This window comes from Cladophialophora immunda (genome assembly GCF_000835495.1).
Source record: "Cladophialophora immunda strain CBS 83496 unplaced genomic scaffold supercont1.1, whole genome shotgun sequence".
NCBI classification, from domain to species: domain Eukaryota; kingdom Fungi; phylum Ascomycota; class Eurotiomycetes; order Chaetothyriales; family Herpotrichiellaceae; genus Cladophialophora; species Cladophialophora immunda.
The window spans coordinates 7,861,617-7,876,688 of record NW_015622541.1 but is presented as its reverse complement, the minus strand read 5'-3'; the positions used below and the strand labels follow the sequence as shown (position 1 = coordinate 7,876,688).

The 15,072-nt window shown below is 55.0% G+C and overlaps 5 protein-coding genes across 5 annotated transcripts; 4 read left to right on the top strand and 1 right to left on the bottom strand.

Moving 5' to 3' along the window:
- Positions 1 to 361: 361 nt before the first annotated feature.
- Positions 362 to 2,934, top strand: PV07_02308 (uncharacterized protein). The gene is made up of 2 exons (XM_016388910.1): positions 362 to 1,265; positions 1,611 to 2,934. The coding sequence occupies exons 1-2, from the start codon at positions 1,137 to 1,139 to the stop codon at positions 2,700 to 2,702; spliced, it is 1,221 nt and encodes a 406-aa protein (XP_016255838.1). The 5' UTR covers positions 362 to 1,136; the 3' UTR covers positions 2,703 to 2,934.
- Positions 2,935 to 4,484: 1,550 nt separating this feature from the next.
- Positions 4,485 to 8,394, top strand: PV07_02307 (uncharacterized protein). The gene has a single exon (XM_016388909.1). It carries the CDS (start codon positions 5,526 to 5,528, stop codon positions 7,743 to 7,745), a length of 2,220 nt encoding a protein of 739 aa, XP_016255837.1. The 5' UTR covers positions 4,485 to 5,525; the 3' UTR covers positions 7,746 to 8,394.
- Positions 8,395 to 8,727: 333 nt separating this feature from the next.
- PV07_02306 (uncharacterized protein) lies at positions 8,728 to 10,913 on the top strand. Its single transcript, XM_016388908.1, has one exon. It carries the CDS (start codon positions 8,889 to 8,891, stop codon positions 10,638 to 10,640), a length of 1,752 nt encoding a protein of 583 aa, XP_016255836.1. The 5' UTR covers positions 8,728 to 8,888; the 3' UTR covers positions 10,641 to 10,913.
- Positions 10,914 to 11,489: 576 nt separating this feature from the next.
- On the top strand, positions 11,490 to 14,152 carry PV07_02305 (uncharacterized protein). Its single transcript, XM_016388907.1, has 3 exons — positions 11,490 to 12,160; positions 12,224 to 12,569; positions 12,621 to 14,152. The coding sequence occupies exons 1-3, from the start codon at positions 11,624 to 11,626 to the stop codon at positions 13,550 to 13,552; spliced, it is 1,815 nt and encodes a 604-aa protein (XP_016255835.1). The 5' UTR covers positions 11,490 to 11,623; the 3' UTR covers positions 13,553 to 14,152.
- On the bottom strand, positions 14,072 to 14,881 carry PV07_02304 (uncharacterized protein; the record flags this gene model as incomplete). The annotated part of the gene is made up of 1 exon (XM_016388906.1): positions 14,072 to 14,881. The coding sequence occupies one exon, from the start codon at positions 14,879 to 14,881 to the stop codon at positions 14,072 to 14,074; it is 810 nt and encodes a 269-aa protein (XP_016255834.1).
- Positions 14,882 to 15,072: the final 191 nt, after the last annotated feature.

The following is a 15,072-nucleotide window of genomic DNA, read 5'->3' as shown; positions in this document are numbered from 1 at the left end:
ATTGCCAAAGACGATCAGCCTAGTACCCTCCCTCTCGTAGAAGCCATGTACAGGATACAGGTACGTACCTACAAGAGCCTCAGAGGAGAAACGAGAGGAGCAATAACGGAGGAGGAGGGGGAAAATGGGCAGAAGATCAGCCCGCATGCATGAATATCGACCCCGAGTTCGAGACGGGCATGTTGTCGAGCAGTCGAATCATTGTCTCCAAGTGTTAGTGAGTTGTCGGCATCATCATGGTGGTAGTGGTGGTGATGATGATGATGATGATGATGATGATCACCACCATCATCTGATGACCTTGACCTTACTCCGAACAGAATACCTTTTCGGCGACTGGCACGCACTTCCGCCCTTTGCGCCGAGATTGAACCACCCATCATCTATCGTTGGATGGTAATAATCGGGCTGGTGAGGAATCGGCCGTCCATAGAGACTCTTTTCCTTTCTCGTTCTTGTTTCTTTTCAAACCCGGTCTTCTTACAATCCCTGCCCTGTCTACACATCTACCGAGGCTACATATCTCGAGAGATAGCTACGCAAGCGACCGCCTTTGATCCCCACCACCACACTCAGCCCGCCGCCGCGACGACACTCCGCGCTGGAAACCACCGGGTCGGTCGCATGATGATAACGATGCAGCGCCCCCTGCAACTTCAACTGTGCTGACGCTGAGCGAACGAGCATCCATCGGACGAGCATCCTGATCTATTCTCCCTCTCTCTCTTTCCGGGTGCGCACATACACACACACACATACCCAACACCTACGAAGACCAAACGGGTGGTACACTTGGGAGGGACGGATATATCCGTGCGCCCATCTTGCGTCGCTCGGCAGATTTGTCAAAGAGTGAGTGGGAAAAGAGACGGAGACAGTGTCCCAACGCACGCACATACGGAGGACAAACATACAAAGCTGCGCTGGCATTTGCGTCACCGCTATCTGTCAATCAGTCACTCCCCCGAGGTCGAACCTCCCGTCGCAAATCCCCCCCTCCTACTTTTAATTAATCAATCCCACCAGCGCCCGCCGATACCATCGAGCGAAGATATCCACACGCATTACACACAGGTCACAGACAACCATATAATAATCCGTTAAAACATAAAACTCAGCCCCGAAAGACAGCGAACATGGGCGACGCCGGTCCTTTGACTCCCGACCCGCTCTTGCACGAGGCCGGCGCCGCTGAAGACGGCCAGGTCGAGGCGGACGCGGCGCCTCCCCTCAGAGAGGTCAAGGTGCTTGTTACGGGCTTCGGGGTAAGTTTCTTTCCAAGTCTCATTTCGCGATCGGGCTTGGAAGCACTTCAGTTTCTCCATGTCGGTTCGGTCCTATGGTAAAATCAAGAGGCGGGAAAAGGTGGAAGATGCGCTGGAGTCCAGTTGGGCAATGGACTGGAGGAGACACAGCGTCAATACCTACCTAGGCAGGCTTGATCTATGCCTCCGGCCGCGGTGGGAATATGCTGCCTGTGCTACCTGACTTTCTCCTTCCATCTCGACCCGGGAGAGCACGATATCTGTTGTTCCCTGCGCCGACTTCCCCAGATCATATCCTTTGTCTCACCTCCACCGGGACCAATGCTAATAATCATCTGTCTCCAGCCGTTTAAATCTTTCCTCATAAACCCCTCGTGGTTAATCGCTTCGGCACTGCCCGACGAGCTCTATCCCTCCCAATCTACCGTCTCTCCGCACAAAGCGCCCGACTACAAAATCAAACTGCTCGTCTATCCCTCCGCGATCCGAGTCTCCTACTCCACCGTCTCCACCACCGTCCCCACCCTCATCGCGACCCACAGTCCCGATTTCATCCTGCACATTGGCATGGCCGGCGGGCGCGACTGCTACTCCCTCGAAACCCGCGGGCACCGAGACCACTACCGGATAAAGGACGTCGACGACTGCGACGGCTTCACCTGGGGCGAGAGCCGATGGAGATCCGAGGGGATTCCCGAGGTGCTCTACGTCGGATGGGATGAGGTGGATGTGCTGGCGCGGTGGGAGGACGGCGTCCAGATGGGACTGAGAGAGCGAGGTTTCTTGGGGACAGGGGAGAGGGAGAAGGCGTTGTCGGAAACTGGAAAGCGAGAGAACGAGGCTGAGACGCCAGCCACACGAGCGGTACCGCTCATCCCGGTCGGACGAGCCAGCATTCCGATGAACCTGATGTGGGGGACCAGCAATATGCCCGTGTCATCGACCAAGGCGGATGAGCACAGAAGAAAAGCCATGGTCAAGTTGTCTTGCGATGCTGGACGGTTTCTGTGCGAGTATGCTCTGTTTGAGAGCTTGAGTCGCAGATGGCTGGAGGGACAGAGACGGAAGGAGGGCGATGATGATGTCGCTAGAGGGGATCGGCAAGCGGCAGATCACCAGCAAGCTGACTCAACCTCATCGTCAGCCTCACCCGAGGTCGACGTCTCCCCTTCCTCTGGTTCTGGCTCCTTTCGGTCCGACTCAGACCTGGCCCCCGAACGCGTCGGCAAGGTGGCTTTCCTGCACGTGCCGGGCTGGACGGGCGTGGAGGACATCAACCGCGGCGTGATGGTCGCTGAGGAGGCGATTCGCGCGTTGGTTGGTAGTTGGGAGGACGGGTACAGGCGGAACGGGATTGGTGCCAAGGTGGTACCTCAGGCCTATACCAAGCAGCATTCCGAGGACGCCGGCAGGGTGGCGTCAACGTGGAGAGCCTGAGACAACCGGCCGGAGAATGTTGTGCATCTAAGGGACCTGCGTGTGGCATTAGGTTACGGAACACCGGGATGTGATAGACCAAGTTATGTACATGGCCAGGGATGACGACTGTATATGGAACGATAAACGAAGATGTGATGATGGCGACCATCTGATGTTGCAGATGGTGAAGCCTAAACCCCACAGTTTGCCGCGCTCTCACCTAGGTACGCGTCGAGCTGCTCGTGTTGCGGATAGCCTTTTCCGTCAACCGAGAAATGGTATCATCGTGGCTGATGGTGACCATGGTCCAGGTCCCAGCTGAAACAGAAGCCAGACGAAGGGATATCATGTTGGACCAGACTGTTGCAACTATCATTGGAATAGAGTTGCTTGATCTACTCTCCAGCGTCAGGTTGGACTCGTTTGAAAGTATCAAGGTCTTGGACCAAGAAACTTTACCCCTCCAACATGACTCCCGGGGAATGCTGACGTCGTCGAGTCTCCGCCTTGGTGATGAAAAGGTTTGGCTGTTTTCGTGCAACCTGTCAGATGCGAGAGAATGGCCTGTTGTCCTTGACAGTTGGGCAAGGGATGCTTGGCCATTGCTGTTCTGACTTTGGTTGATTGTCGCGGCGAGGTAAGGGCATGAGAGACAAGTTGAAACAAAGGGATTGTTTGCTTTGCTGGATCTGTGGTGGAGGAAGAAAGGGATACTCCCCACCTTCACATACCTCGTGGTGAACTGTGATGTTTGTTTGTTTGTTTGTTCTTGCAGTACTCCAAGAAAACGGCTGCTTGGGAGGTACTCAGCATTTGATATACCCAAACCAAGGGCTGCACAATCAACTCGGGTGTTTGGGCTCGGGCAGCGAGGTCATCCAGCACCAATACGAGTAAGCCGAGTGAAAGACCGTGAGCAGAATGAGGATGGTGGTCGGGGATGGACAGATGTGAGTGCAAGTCCGGCGTTTTCGAGGTGGCGTCAGCGACATACGAGAACGCCAGCTGAGGCCTATCATTGGCCATCCAAGACCCATGCGGACTCGGCTCGCGTCTTTAGCGTCGCCAACGCGTTGATCTCGCGTCTGCTGGACCAGACGCGTCGAGTGGGCTTCCCTTGCGGCCCGCACCCACACAACACAACGGCACACGACCACCTCCTCCATCATCCGGCATCATGGAAAGCATCCCTCGCTGCTCAGCACCAAGGCCAGCTTCGATCCCGAACCACACGGATGGCGATGGTGGGAAAGTGGAGGAGCACGGGAAGTGGGAAAGACTCTGGTAGTGGTGGTGGAATCAAGACTGAACTGAACTGAACACGCGGGTCTGTGCTTTTGCAGCAAGATGGAGAAGATGGCTGCACCTTGAGCATAACCGAACAAAGTGAAGCGAGCACTCACAAACACACAAGCTGGTGGCGAGACCGGAGCAGGAAAAAGGAGTGGTTGATGTCGAAGCAGAAACGGGAGTAGCTTTGCAGTAGTAGTGGTGAGAGAGAGTCGGTAGAGCTGTTCCTTCGCCCGTTGCAGGTTGCAGGTAAGACAAATGACCCTCCGATGCAGAGCCTTGGACGGCATCGGCATCAGCAACACGATCGACTGATGCTGTGGCTACCGTTGATGCTACTACTGCACGCGCTGCACATCTGGCTCGCGCTGGCTCTTTGTCCTCTGCCTTCGACTCTCCATCAACACGTAATTGTCTCTGCTCTGCTCAGCTAGTGGCTCCGTCAAACGGATAATAAGAATAATTCGACCTCTCTCCAGTCGCCGTGTTCCTCTTCCTCTTCATTTTTTCCCCGTTTCTCTCATTATTTCTTTTTCTTTTTCTGTGCCTGCTAGCTCCTAGCGTCGGCTTGCTTCTTGGGGTGCGGGCTGCACGGGCAGCCTAGCCTAGTGATACCTAGGCAGTACCTAGGTCGTTGCTTGAGCCCCCCTCCCCCCTTTCCCTTGTTCCCCCCTCACCGAGTCCACCCCCTTCTTCCCTGTCTGGTCCTCTCCACTGCACTGGGAACTGGGTCTTGTACCGGGGGCCGTAGCCCAGAACCTGAAGCCTACACAGGACCCTCAAGGACCCTGAACCAGCGGCGGCGCCCCCAAACCTTTTTGTGGCTCTCGTCGACTTCTCCTTCTCCCTTGCTCGCTCCCTTCGATCAACCCTCCCAGAGACAAAAGTCAGCCGCCCGCTTCCAACATTCCAATCCTCCCACTACCAAACAACCATCCCAACTCAGATCCATATCACGTCAACAGTGTAAACAAATATTCTCTGTTTGAAGACCTACATACATCCTCTCCCGTTTCAACACGTCCATTACAACCTTCATCGCCTCGTTCGACCTTTTATCTGCACCCTGGTTCGCATAGACACCCCCCGGTCTCGCCAATTTCTCCTACCAATTTTCCCAGCCACCGTCATTTTCTCAACTTCATCCACGACCGACCCGTACCTCCGTACTGCCCACGTTTTCCCACCTGCGATCTGCCGACTTGGAAAGTCTGCGCGTCCAACACGCTTTTCTGCTGTCGCAATCCACCACCAACTGTCTCGAGTCGCTTGTCCTTCTCTCGGCGCTCTCTGTATATCGCTCGCTCATCCGCATTTCACACGATTCAGCCTGCAGCCGCCGTGGCGCCTTCAGATCGACTCTCGTCCGCGTGACCGACCGCATAACCGCATAGCCGTCTCAACGCGCGTCCACAGCATGAACCCTTGAAGAAACCACAACGCGAAATCCTCGACAGGGCTGCATCGGCCGGGTCTCTGCGCCTGCTTGTATATATCGCGCCGAACATCTGATTGCAGGACGTCAGCGTGCGCGCATACCACATACAACCCATGGCCGACCGCGAACCCTCGCCCACACTTTTGTCCTCGTCCGCTCAGCGCAAACCACACATGTCCATAACCCTCCCTCGGAACTTCGCGCCCTTGGGCCTTGATGGCGGCGACGACCCAAAAACTCCAAATCAGACATTTGCGGAGCTGAAATTACCTCCACCGCCCCATCATTCCACTTGTCGTTTGCGCAGGTCGCGAATTCGAATGGACAACTTTCAGGCGCGTAACAACGCTCTGCCGGCAACGCTGTTTGCTTCCGACATCCCTATTCCCTCCAGTGCTCACTCGGTACAAAAAGAACTTGAATTTGCGGATGCCGACTTTGCTCTACCGTCGATCGAAATGCACAATCATTTGGGGAGACCCATCTACAATCACAGTATCACAGACCCCTCCCCCAGCGAGAGATTGAAGCTGTCCACGTTCAGCGACTCCCAGCTTCCACGGACTCCGATCGCTCAGACCAAGATCGTTTTGCCAGAGTACAAGAACGGTGCGTGGGATATGCACAGGTCGGCCTCAGAATGCTCGCTCCGATCGGATTCATCCTTTACCTCATCCGAGGACACATTTACGACGCGACCTACCTCGTTCGACGGCAGCGCCACTAGCCCCGAGAACGAGTTGCACGATCCTTTCTCACCGACAAAGGTCAACATCATCCCCGACACGCCATCGAGGAAGAACAAGAAGCTCAAGGTCAATACCATGCTGTCCAGAGCGAATGTTCAATGGAGCATTGAAATGGATAACCATCTCTTCAATGTCTACCACATGTACCTGGCGGATCCCACAGTGACCCCGTTCAAGACGGTACCGGGCAGCATCCCTCCGACGGGTGTCTGTCATCGTGTAGCACGGAGAGCGAAGGAGACATGGCCCAGAGCTTCACGAGTCAACAAACCCCTCATTCGACGATACAAGATGCGAAATGTCATTGAGACGCGGAGCATTGCCCGGGACAAGACGCCGGAACCAAATGACTTTCTTCGGACTGACTACAACGACGCAAGGGGGGCTTGGCCTTCAGAGTCGGCCACGAGGAGGCGACTGAAACAATTGTGCAAGGAGAAGTTCACCATCACCGCCCATTATCAGCGACTGCGCGAATCCAGGAGTCCGTCGCCATTCCATGAACAATTTGCGCGTCGACCGTCTTCTCGATTGTCTCGGTCGGTTTCAAATCAAGACTCGCAGGCATCAACCACCTACGCCACCCGAGAACTGGGGATCTCGCTCGTTGCGAGTGGTGCAACTGCCCCCTTGGCACAGCTGGGGACGGGAGATTCGCCTCCAACTCAGCGGATGTCGGATGACTGGTTTAATACCCCGGTCAACGCTTCTTCCGACACCATGTCCCTGTCCACCCCGGCCGGTTTAGGTATTCAGTCTGAGGCTGACAAGTTGCAAGTTGCAAGCAATATCCCACGGTTGGCTTCGCCCTTTAATTATAGTACCTGGAATGGATCGGGCAATTCCAACAGCCAGCACCGGCGTCATATCAGCCACCACCACTTTGATACCGTTCACGCCACTGGGACACGATTGCTCTCCCCGTTCAAGCTAGAGCCGGAGAGTTCCCTCAATGTCAATAAACGACGAGCTCAGCATAACTTGGAGGACGAACTGAGCCCTAGTGGCAGCAACATCGAAAAACTCAATGTTGACCTCAACAGATTGCCTGTTCCCACCGCATTCGAGCCAGAGCCGCAAGTTCGACCGGAGCTGGTCTTTACAGGAGCAGGGGACCTCAATCAGCGGCGAATTCGAGTTCGAAATCGTGGGGCGACTCTGGGGGCAGTGAACAACCGAGAACACGTCGAGCGCCTCTTTACTCCACCGACTTCTCAAATCCCAGGAGCTGATGGAGTTCCGCCAGTTCCACCGTTGCCAGCCTCGTTGACTGCTTTAGCAAACCCCAACGTTCGGCCGAGCTCCGGTGGGCTTGCCCCGCCCGAACCTGATTCGACTCAGAAGCGACTTGGGAGCCCGTTCGAACTTGATCCGAACAAGCGGAGCTACCGCTCCAAAAACCCTCGACATGTGCCGAGTTTGAGTGACCCGTTCATCAGCACCAGTGCGTTCGCGACGACGCCAAATCATGGACACAACGGGATGAGTATCGGAGAACGACTGGCAATGTTCAATACTTTTCATCCACCGCATTTTCCGCGACAAATGTCGAACCCTCGATCCAGAGATGATCCATTCGCCTGATGGTGAAGTGGATTTCCAGTATAGTGTTTCTATTGAACAGCGATGATTTTGCAAGAAGAGCATAAGTTTTGGGGCCCCGGTGCAGGACGCATTGGTCCGGGTTCTTTTGCCACGGCGTTGACAGGACAGATTCAATGCGAATCATATTTGAAAATCTGGAATGGAGAAAATGGGCGAGCTAGTGGCGAGAACTGCATGAGAGAGTCTTGCGCGGCATTTTTGGTTGATCAATACAGCGATTTGCATGAGCAGAGAAACGGGAGAAAAGCAATTTGCCCTTGGAAGTTTTCGTTGGGCCAGCACAAGATCAACAGGCTTGATGATATCAGTGTTTGAAGATACGGACTGGAGCTTGCAAAGCCACATGTGGGAGTATTGATTTGCCACCAGACAATTCAGAAGCGCTCGAGATGTCTCAAGGTGGTCTATTGATTCTACACATGCACACAGACGAGACAGGTTTGATGGAGACCAGGACAGCCTTGTCAACTGATGGTCGATGGGATCGGCGCTTTTTGGGAAGGTTGGCCCTGGTTTCTCTGTTTATGAGATCATGAAATTTGACCTACGAGTGGGGATAAAGAATGAAGAATGATCATATGGAAGTCAAGCAGAGTCCCGGATGGACAGTCTTTCTCTCGAAATGCTTGTGATCTATGTCGCGTAGAGCTGTCGTGCGCCCTGCCTGGTGACAGCCTTGTACAGCCTCGTCCCTGCGTTTCCTGTCCCCCCCCAAAGCTTGACGAGGGGCTCTCAACCAAGTGGGAGAAACCTCGCCGCCTTGGCTCGCGTACAATTCTCACGGCAAATACTTGTTCTAGCCCAAGTTCCTCGGTAAGTCTGACTTGGCGGCTTATTTCGTGGTTAGAGGCTGCGCCCATCAAGCCCGTTGACTGCATTAGCACAGACGTACTATCTGCATGGTGGGTGGTATGATTCGCCAGATGGGGATGACTAACACGCGGATCTGCAGGCGGTCACGGTTGGTCTGATACGTTCCAAAAGCCTCACGGAAAGGTTGGAGTGGTTGAACTGAGGGGGACTTGTCGCCGCTCAGATTGACTTCGAGAAAAGGCCACCACGACGGTGGCGACGACTGTGTCCTCCATTTCCCCCCTACCGACCGTGTATGACACAGGTCCCATGGCGAAGCGGTCGACCGCTACGATGACAGCGACCCCTTCGAAGCGCGTGCTCTTTATGAGCAACAAAACGCCCGGCAATTTCCAGGGGACACGGGATCGCCAGGAGGTGCGCGCTTTGGCAGTTCGTGCGGCGTCGTTTTCGCGGCCAAACAGGAGAAAGAAGAACAGAAGAACAGCCTCTCAAGACCCTCAATCCACCTCAGATCATACTCGACAAATATCAGTCACCCAAGCTTGGAGCGACTCCTCCGCGTCGCCTATCCTTGCTCCCAATCCTCATGGTCTCCTGGGGAATGGGAAGTCCGACCCATTTGACTCCATGCCCATCCCCGTCACCGCCGACTCCCATGAGGTCCTGGCCTATGTCCGATCATTCACGTACGCAATCAACTGGCCCGACGAACTCGAAGCCTGCCGGGAAGGCGGGAGTTTGTACCAGGCGCACCAAGTCATGTACCGGAAGTATTTCGAACATGCGGCTCCCCTCAACAGTTTGCTGTCCTACGTCTACAATCTGATGGCCATTGCGCAGCCAGAAAAGGCCGACCTCCACCGGCAGATATCCATGCAATATTCTGTGAGCTGCTTCAAATGGCTCCGAGACCTGATCGACAACTTGGACTACTCCTACGACCAACTGCTTCTCATCCTGCAGACGATCTGGCCGCTGGCAAGTGCAGAATACTCCGAGTCCGTTCGGACGGGCAACGACAACTGCTCTCAGCACCGCTCTGCTTTGAAGAGGCTGATTCGTCTCCTCGGCGGCCTTCACACACTGCCCATGGTCTACCGAGAATTGATTGTGCATTTCTTCGCCAAGATTGCGGTGGTGACAGGCACGAGCACCGAAATTGATCCTATGTCGTGGGATCCCGGGCCATGGAATGCTCAACATATCGCAGCGCGGCCCCGAGAACTTGAGGGGATCCCAAGTCCGTTGCCTGCGCAGATTGATGACTGCCGAACTTTGTCAGATATCTTGGCCGCGCTGAGAGAGTTGGTCACAGTCGAAGAGGTGAAGAGGGAGGGTATCTGGTCGGACGAAGATCACCTCAGGCCGATATTCCGGTGGTCATTTCTCCGCAGGATCGCGCTCAAGATGCGGCTGTGGAACCTTTGGCACAGTCCAGTCGAGCGGCTCGACACGCGGCTTCCGCCAAACACACCGCGAGAGTCGCTCGACTCGGCTCTATGTCTTGCGGCGCAGCTGTTCATCTATCTCAGCCTTGAAGCTCATCCCATCAAACAGCCGTGGTTCGCGGCACCAACGCAACATGCCGAGATGTTGGAGCAGATCAAGGCCATGGACACAGTCCTCTTGCAGAGGGTCAAAGACCTCGACCCGACGGCGACAATACAAGATCCCTTGCTGGGCGGGCTAGCGAACAGCGACTCGATTGCCCTGGCACAGGCGCAGGATCTTCTGTGGATCGTCGCCATTGGTGCATGCTTCGAGGAGGAGGTCCGGAAGCAGCGAGGACGAAACCAGATCTCGGATTTGACGGTGATGCCCAAAACAGACGCTGCTGTCCATGCGGGGCGACAGAAACGGGAGGATCGGGAAAGGCGCGGGGACGACGTGACAATGATGGTGCAGACAGAGTGGTTCTCCGTGCGCTTTGGTCTGCTTGCGAGGAGGCTGGGGTATACGAGATTCGCGCATGTGCGAGGGTTGTTCAGACGGGAGCACGTCTATGATGGGATGATGATGGATGAGACGTTGAAGAAACTGTTTGATGTGAGAGTATAACAATTTGCCTAGGGAGGATGCATCCCAGTGGCACTCACCGTGTAGTTACTAGTTGGGTTTATGCTGAAGGCGGGACTCTAACTGTAAACCATATGCAGCGGGTTATTCCTCTTGATCGTGGACTTGGTGGTTGGAACTATATGGTTCGGTTGGGGATGTACATCGTAGGTAGCGAGGTGTCAGGCTAGGTCATCGGAGGGGCTTAGCGAATAGAGGCTTACTGCTAGCAATAGTAGCCCCTTTGTTAATTACTCAATAACATATAACTAGGCCTCTAGAGTTCATCATGATCCTCCATTGAGTTATATGTTCTGAAGAGCCAAGTCACGTAGAGAGCATCATAGGCTCCGACGGGGCTAGGAGATGGTGCATATAAGATGGCCCACAGCCGAATATCTCCTCGCCTTGACTGTCCTCCCTCTTGGTTTTCTCTTTTCAATCAGATTAGATTACAGAGAGATTAGATACCGAGTAGAGCCCAGTAGCAGAAGCTTTTCCCACACTAGACGCCTCGACGGCTCTCTCCAAACCAATGGCAGCTCTCGCCCCGATTCCACAGAAGCCCACAATGCTTCTCCTCCCATGGCGTTGCCAATGGTGCCAACGGTGCCAACGGTTCCTCAGCTACGTCGGCTACAGCTCTTCGGGCCATGTGTGGATTCACAGCAATGTTGCATCGAGGCCGTAGCGACGTCTCGTCTGGCTAGGACGCCGCCTCCGATTTCGGGCCAATGGACCAGTGGACCAGTGGACCAGTATCCCAGCCCAGCATATCCCAGCATAACCCACTCGCCGAGCACCAGACAAACAGAATTTTCATCTTATCTGATCCGTCCTTACTGCATCGGGCTTGTCTCGGTTCGCAGACTGCTTGGCCTCGTGCTCCCGGCCAGATGCACGAGGTATAAAGACGCCAGCTGCAGCCCTGGTAGGCCCACCGCTGCAGCTCTGTCAGTTTGCTCCTTTCTCCTTCCAAATCAGCCATGGATGTTTTGCATCGATTCAGAAACCGTGCTGGCCAGGCAGATGAAGTGGCCGCCCAGCCCTCCGATGTCGATGGTATCAATATGGTGCCGGCCGACGACAAGAACCTCGAAAGCAACGTATTGCCCAAAACCACCATGACAACGGATATGGAGCAGAAACTCGAAGAAGAAGCCCCGACTGAAGATGCTCAAGCTGGTGTCCAGGCCATGGAGGCGACTTCGATCGTCTGGTCCAAGAGGTCTCTGATCTGCGCCTTTGTCGGCATGTGGTTGGTATACCTGTTGAATGCTTTCCAAGGCTCGACCATCGGCAACTTTGCGCCATATGTCACCAGCGCCTGGGACTCGCACTCGCTCCTGACCGTCATTGGTGTCGTCTCCAGCTCCATGACCGCCGCAGTTTTCATTCCGTTGGCCAAGGCTCTGGACATCTGGGGCCGCGCCGAGGGGTATCTGACTATGGTAGGCTTCTGCGAGCTCGGTCTGATCCTCATGGCGGTCAGTCACAACCTGTCGACCTACTGTGCTGCCAATGTAAGTGATAGAAGCTCTCCCTCGTCATAGTTCAACGCAGCATACTGACTGGAACCCTCTTAGGTATTTTACAGCGTTGGTTTCACCGGTCTTATTTACAGCATCGACGTCGTCACAGCTGATGCCACCGCACTCAAGACTCGAGCTCTGGCCTACGCCTTCACCTCATCCCCCTACATGATCTCGGCCTTTGCTGGGTCATACGCTTCCGATCGAATGCTCGCCGATATTGGCTGGTCCTGGGGCTACGCCACCTACGCCTTTATCACGCCTATTGTCTGCGCTCCGTTGTATTTCGTGTTGAGCTACAACCTCCGCAAGGCTAAAAAGCAGGGTCTGTTGAAGGAGAGAGTGGCGAGTGGCCGAACCTGGACGGAGAGTATATGGTACTACACTAAAGAATTCGATGGTACACTTCAACCAAGCCCATGACTCCAAGCCCTGCTAACGTCTTATACAGTTCTCGGTGTGTTCCTCTTCGCCGCCGGCTTGATCATTTTCCTCCTCCCTTTCAACATTGCTTCCATCGCTCCTGACGGCTGGGCAACGGGCTACATTATTGCCATGATTGTGGTTGGATTCGTGCTGCTGGTGGCCTTTGTCCTCAACGAGCTCTTCTGGGCGCCCGTTCCGTTTATGAGGTTCAATTTCTTGACCGACCGAACCCTCATGGGCGCCTGTCTTCTGGACTTTGTCTACCAGATTTCCTATTACTGCTGGAACAGCTACTTTACTTCCTTCCTCCAGGTGGTCAACTACCTTACTGTCGCAGAGGCCGGCTACGTCAACAACACTTTCAGCGTCGTTTCTGGCTTCCTTCTCTTCTGTGTCGGCTACGGCATCCGCAAGACGGGATACTTCAAGTGGCTCTTGTGGATTGCTGTACCGCTCTATATTTTCGCCCAAGGCCTGATGATCTATTTCCGGAACCCGGACCCGTACGTCGGGTATATCGTCATGACCCAGATCTTTATCTCGATTGGCGGTGCTGTCTTCATCATATGCTGTCAACTCGCCGTTCTGGCTGCTGTCGATCATCAATCCGTCGCCGCCGCCCTCGCTTTACTCAACGTCACCGGAACCGTGGGCGACTCGATCGGCTATACTATTTCCGGAGCAATCTGGACAAACGTGTTTGAGAAGGCTCTCGAGAAGTATCTTCCGGCGTCCGCACTACCGAACCTGTCCGACATATACAACGACTTTGACACCCAACTCAGCTACCCCAGGGGCAGTGCCACCCGGACTGGCATTCAGAAAGCCTATGCCTATGCTCAGACTCGTATGCTGGCAGCTGGAACGTCCTTTATGGCTTTGGCTTTTGTTGCAGTATTAATGATAAGGAACGTCAATGTCGGCAAGATCAAGCAGACCAAGGGCAACGTCTGGTGATATCTTGTTGGAAAAGCCCAAACGTTCCAGGGTTCAGCAGACTTGGACCTTGAAACGGATCTTCTCAGACACGAACACAGCACTCTGCACCACCGCGATCGTGCGTTTGCCTTGACTCGGCCGTTGACGTTTATGGTCATCACAAACATATGGGACGCAGTTCATTGGGTATCTGCTCTCTTGAATGCCAAATGGTCCCCCAATTTTCCTCGGCTACGGGCTGCACCTCTACGTAAATAATATAATCAGCAGTCCTTGCCTTAGGCTGCCCTCATCATGAGGGCCAATAAGTATTGTCTCCAGCATCACGACCAGGTTGCTCTCCGACTATCCGTAGCTCAGGTCGAGAGTGACATACCGATAACCTCCACACAGTACGACGCTTGAAGCACCGTTGGTACCAGGAGTCCAAGACACCGTGAAGAGATATAATGACCTCTCGGTTTGGAGGCCAGACTTCCGCAAAACCCAATCTGACTCCCCATTCTAGCCCGTCCACCACGTACAAATCGTCACCCATCATGGCTTGCCCGTCGAGGCCGTGATGCCGCCGTCCACCACGATCTCCTGGCCCGTGATGTATCTGGCCTCATCCGACACCAGGAAGAGCACCGCGTGTGCGACATCCCACGCATCCCCCATCCTCCCCATCGGCACCTGCCGATCTCGCATCCGCATGTACTCGTCTCTCTTTTCTCCCGCCCCGTACCGGACCGCCAGTTGCTCGGTGTACGGGGTGTCCATCAACCCGGGCACGACGGTGTTGAGCCGCACGTTCTTGCCGGCGTACGTGACCGCCGACGTCTTCATCGCGTGGATGATGGCGGCTTTCGTCGCCGCGTACCCGACCTGAGGCTTCCCGATGTACCGCAGGCCCGCGATGCTGGACACGCTGACCACGCTTCCGCCACCGCCCTGCCGTTCCATGATGGGCAGCACGTTGTGGCACGCGAGGTAGACGCTCTTCAGGTTCAGGCTCACCTGCGCGTCCCAGACCGCCTCGTCCATGTCGCCCAGGTTCCCCGCCTCGGATTTGCCCACGTTGTTGATCAGGATGTCGATGCGCCCGTGCTTCGCGAGGCAGGCGGCCACCAGCGCCTTGACGGACGTTGACGAGGTGGCGTCGGTCTGCATCACGTCGCATGTGCCGCCTTCGGCCTGGATCCTTTGCCGGGTGATCTCTGCCGAGTCGGTGCTCCTGTTGCCCCCGAAGATGATGGCGCCTTGTCGTGCGAGGAGAACGGCGATCGCGCTGCCTATTCCCCATCCATCCGGGGATGCCTGGCCGAGACCTATGATGAGGGCGATTTTGCCGGTCAGGTCGTGCATGTTGCTAGTCTGAGGTTGTTGGGCCAGGAAATGAGAGTCCCGTTTGATCCTTTGCTTCCTTGGTGGTGGTACTTCGCATTTTCCTCTTTGTGGAATTGGTGCTGAAAGGCCCAAGATTTCTAGACACTCCCCTTTTCCTTTGCTGGTTTCCCGCCATTCTGGCCGACGTAGAGTGGCAAGCCCAAGTCTAA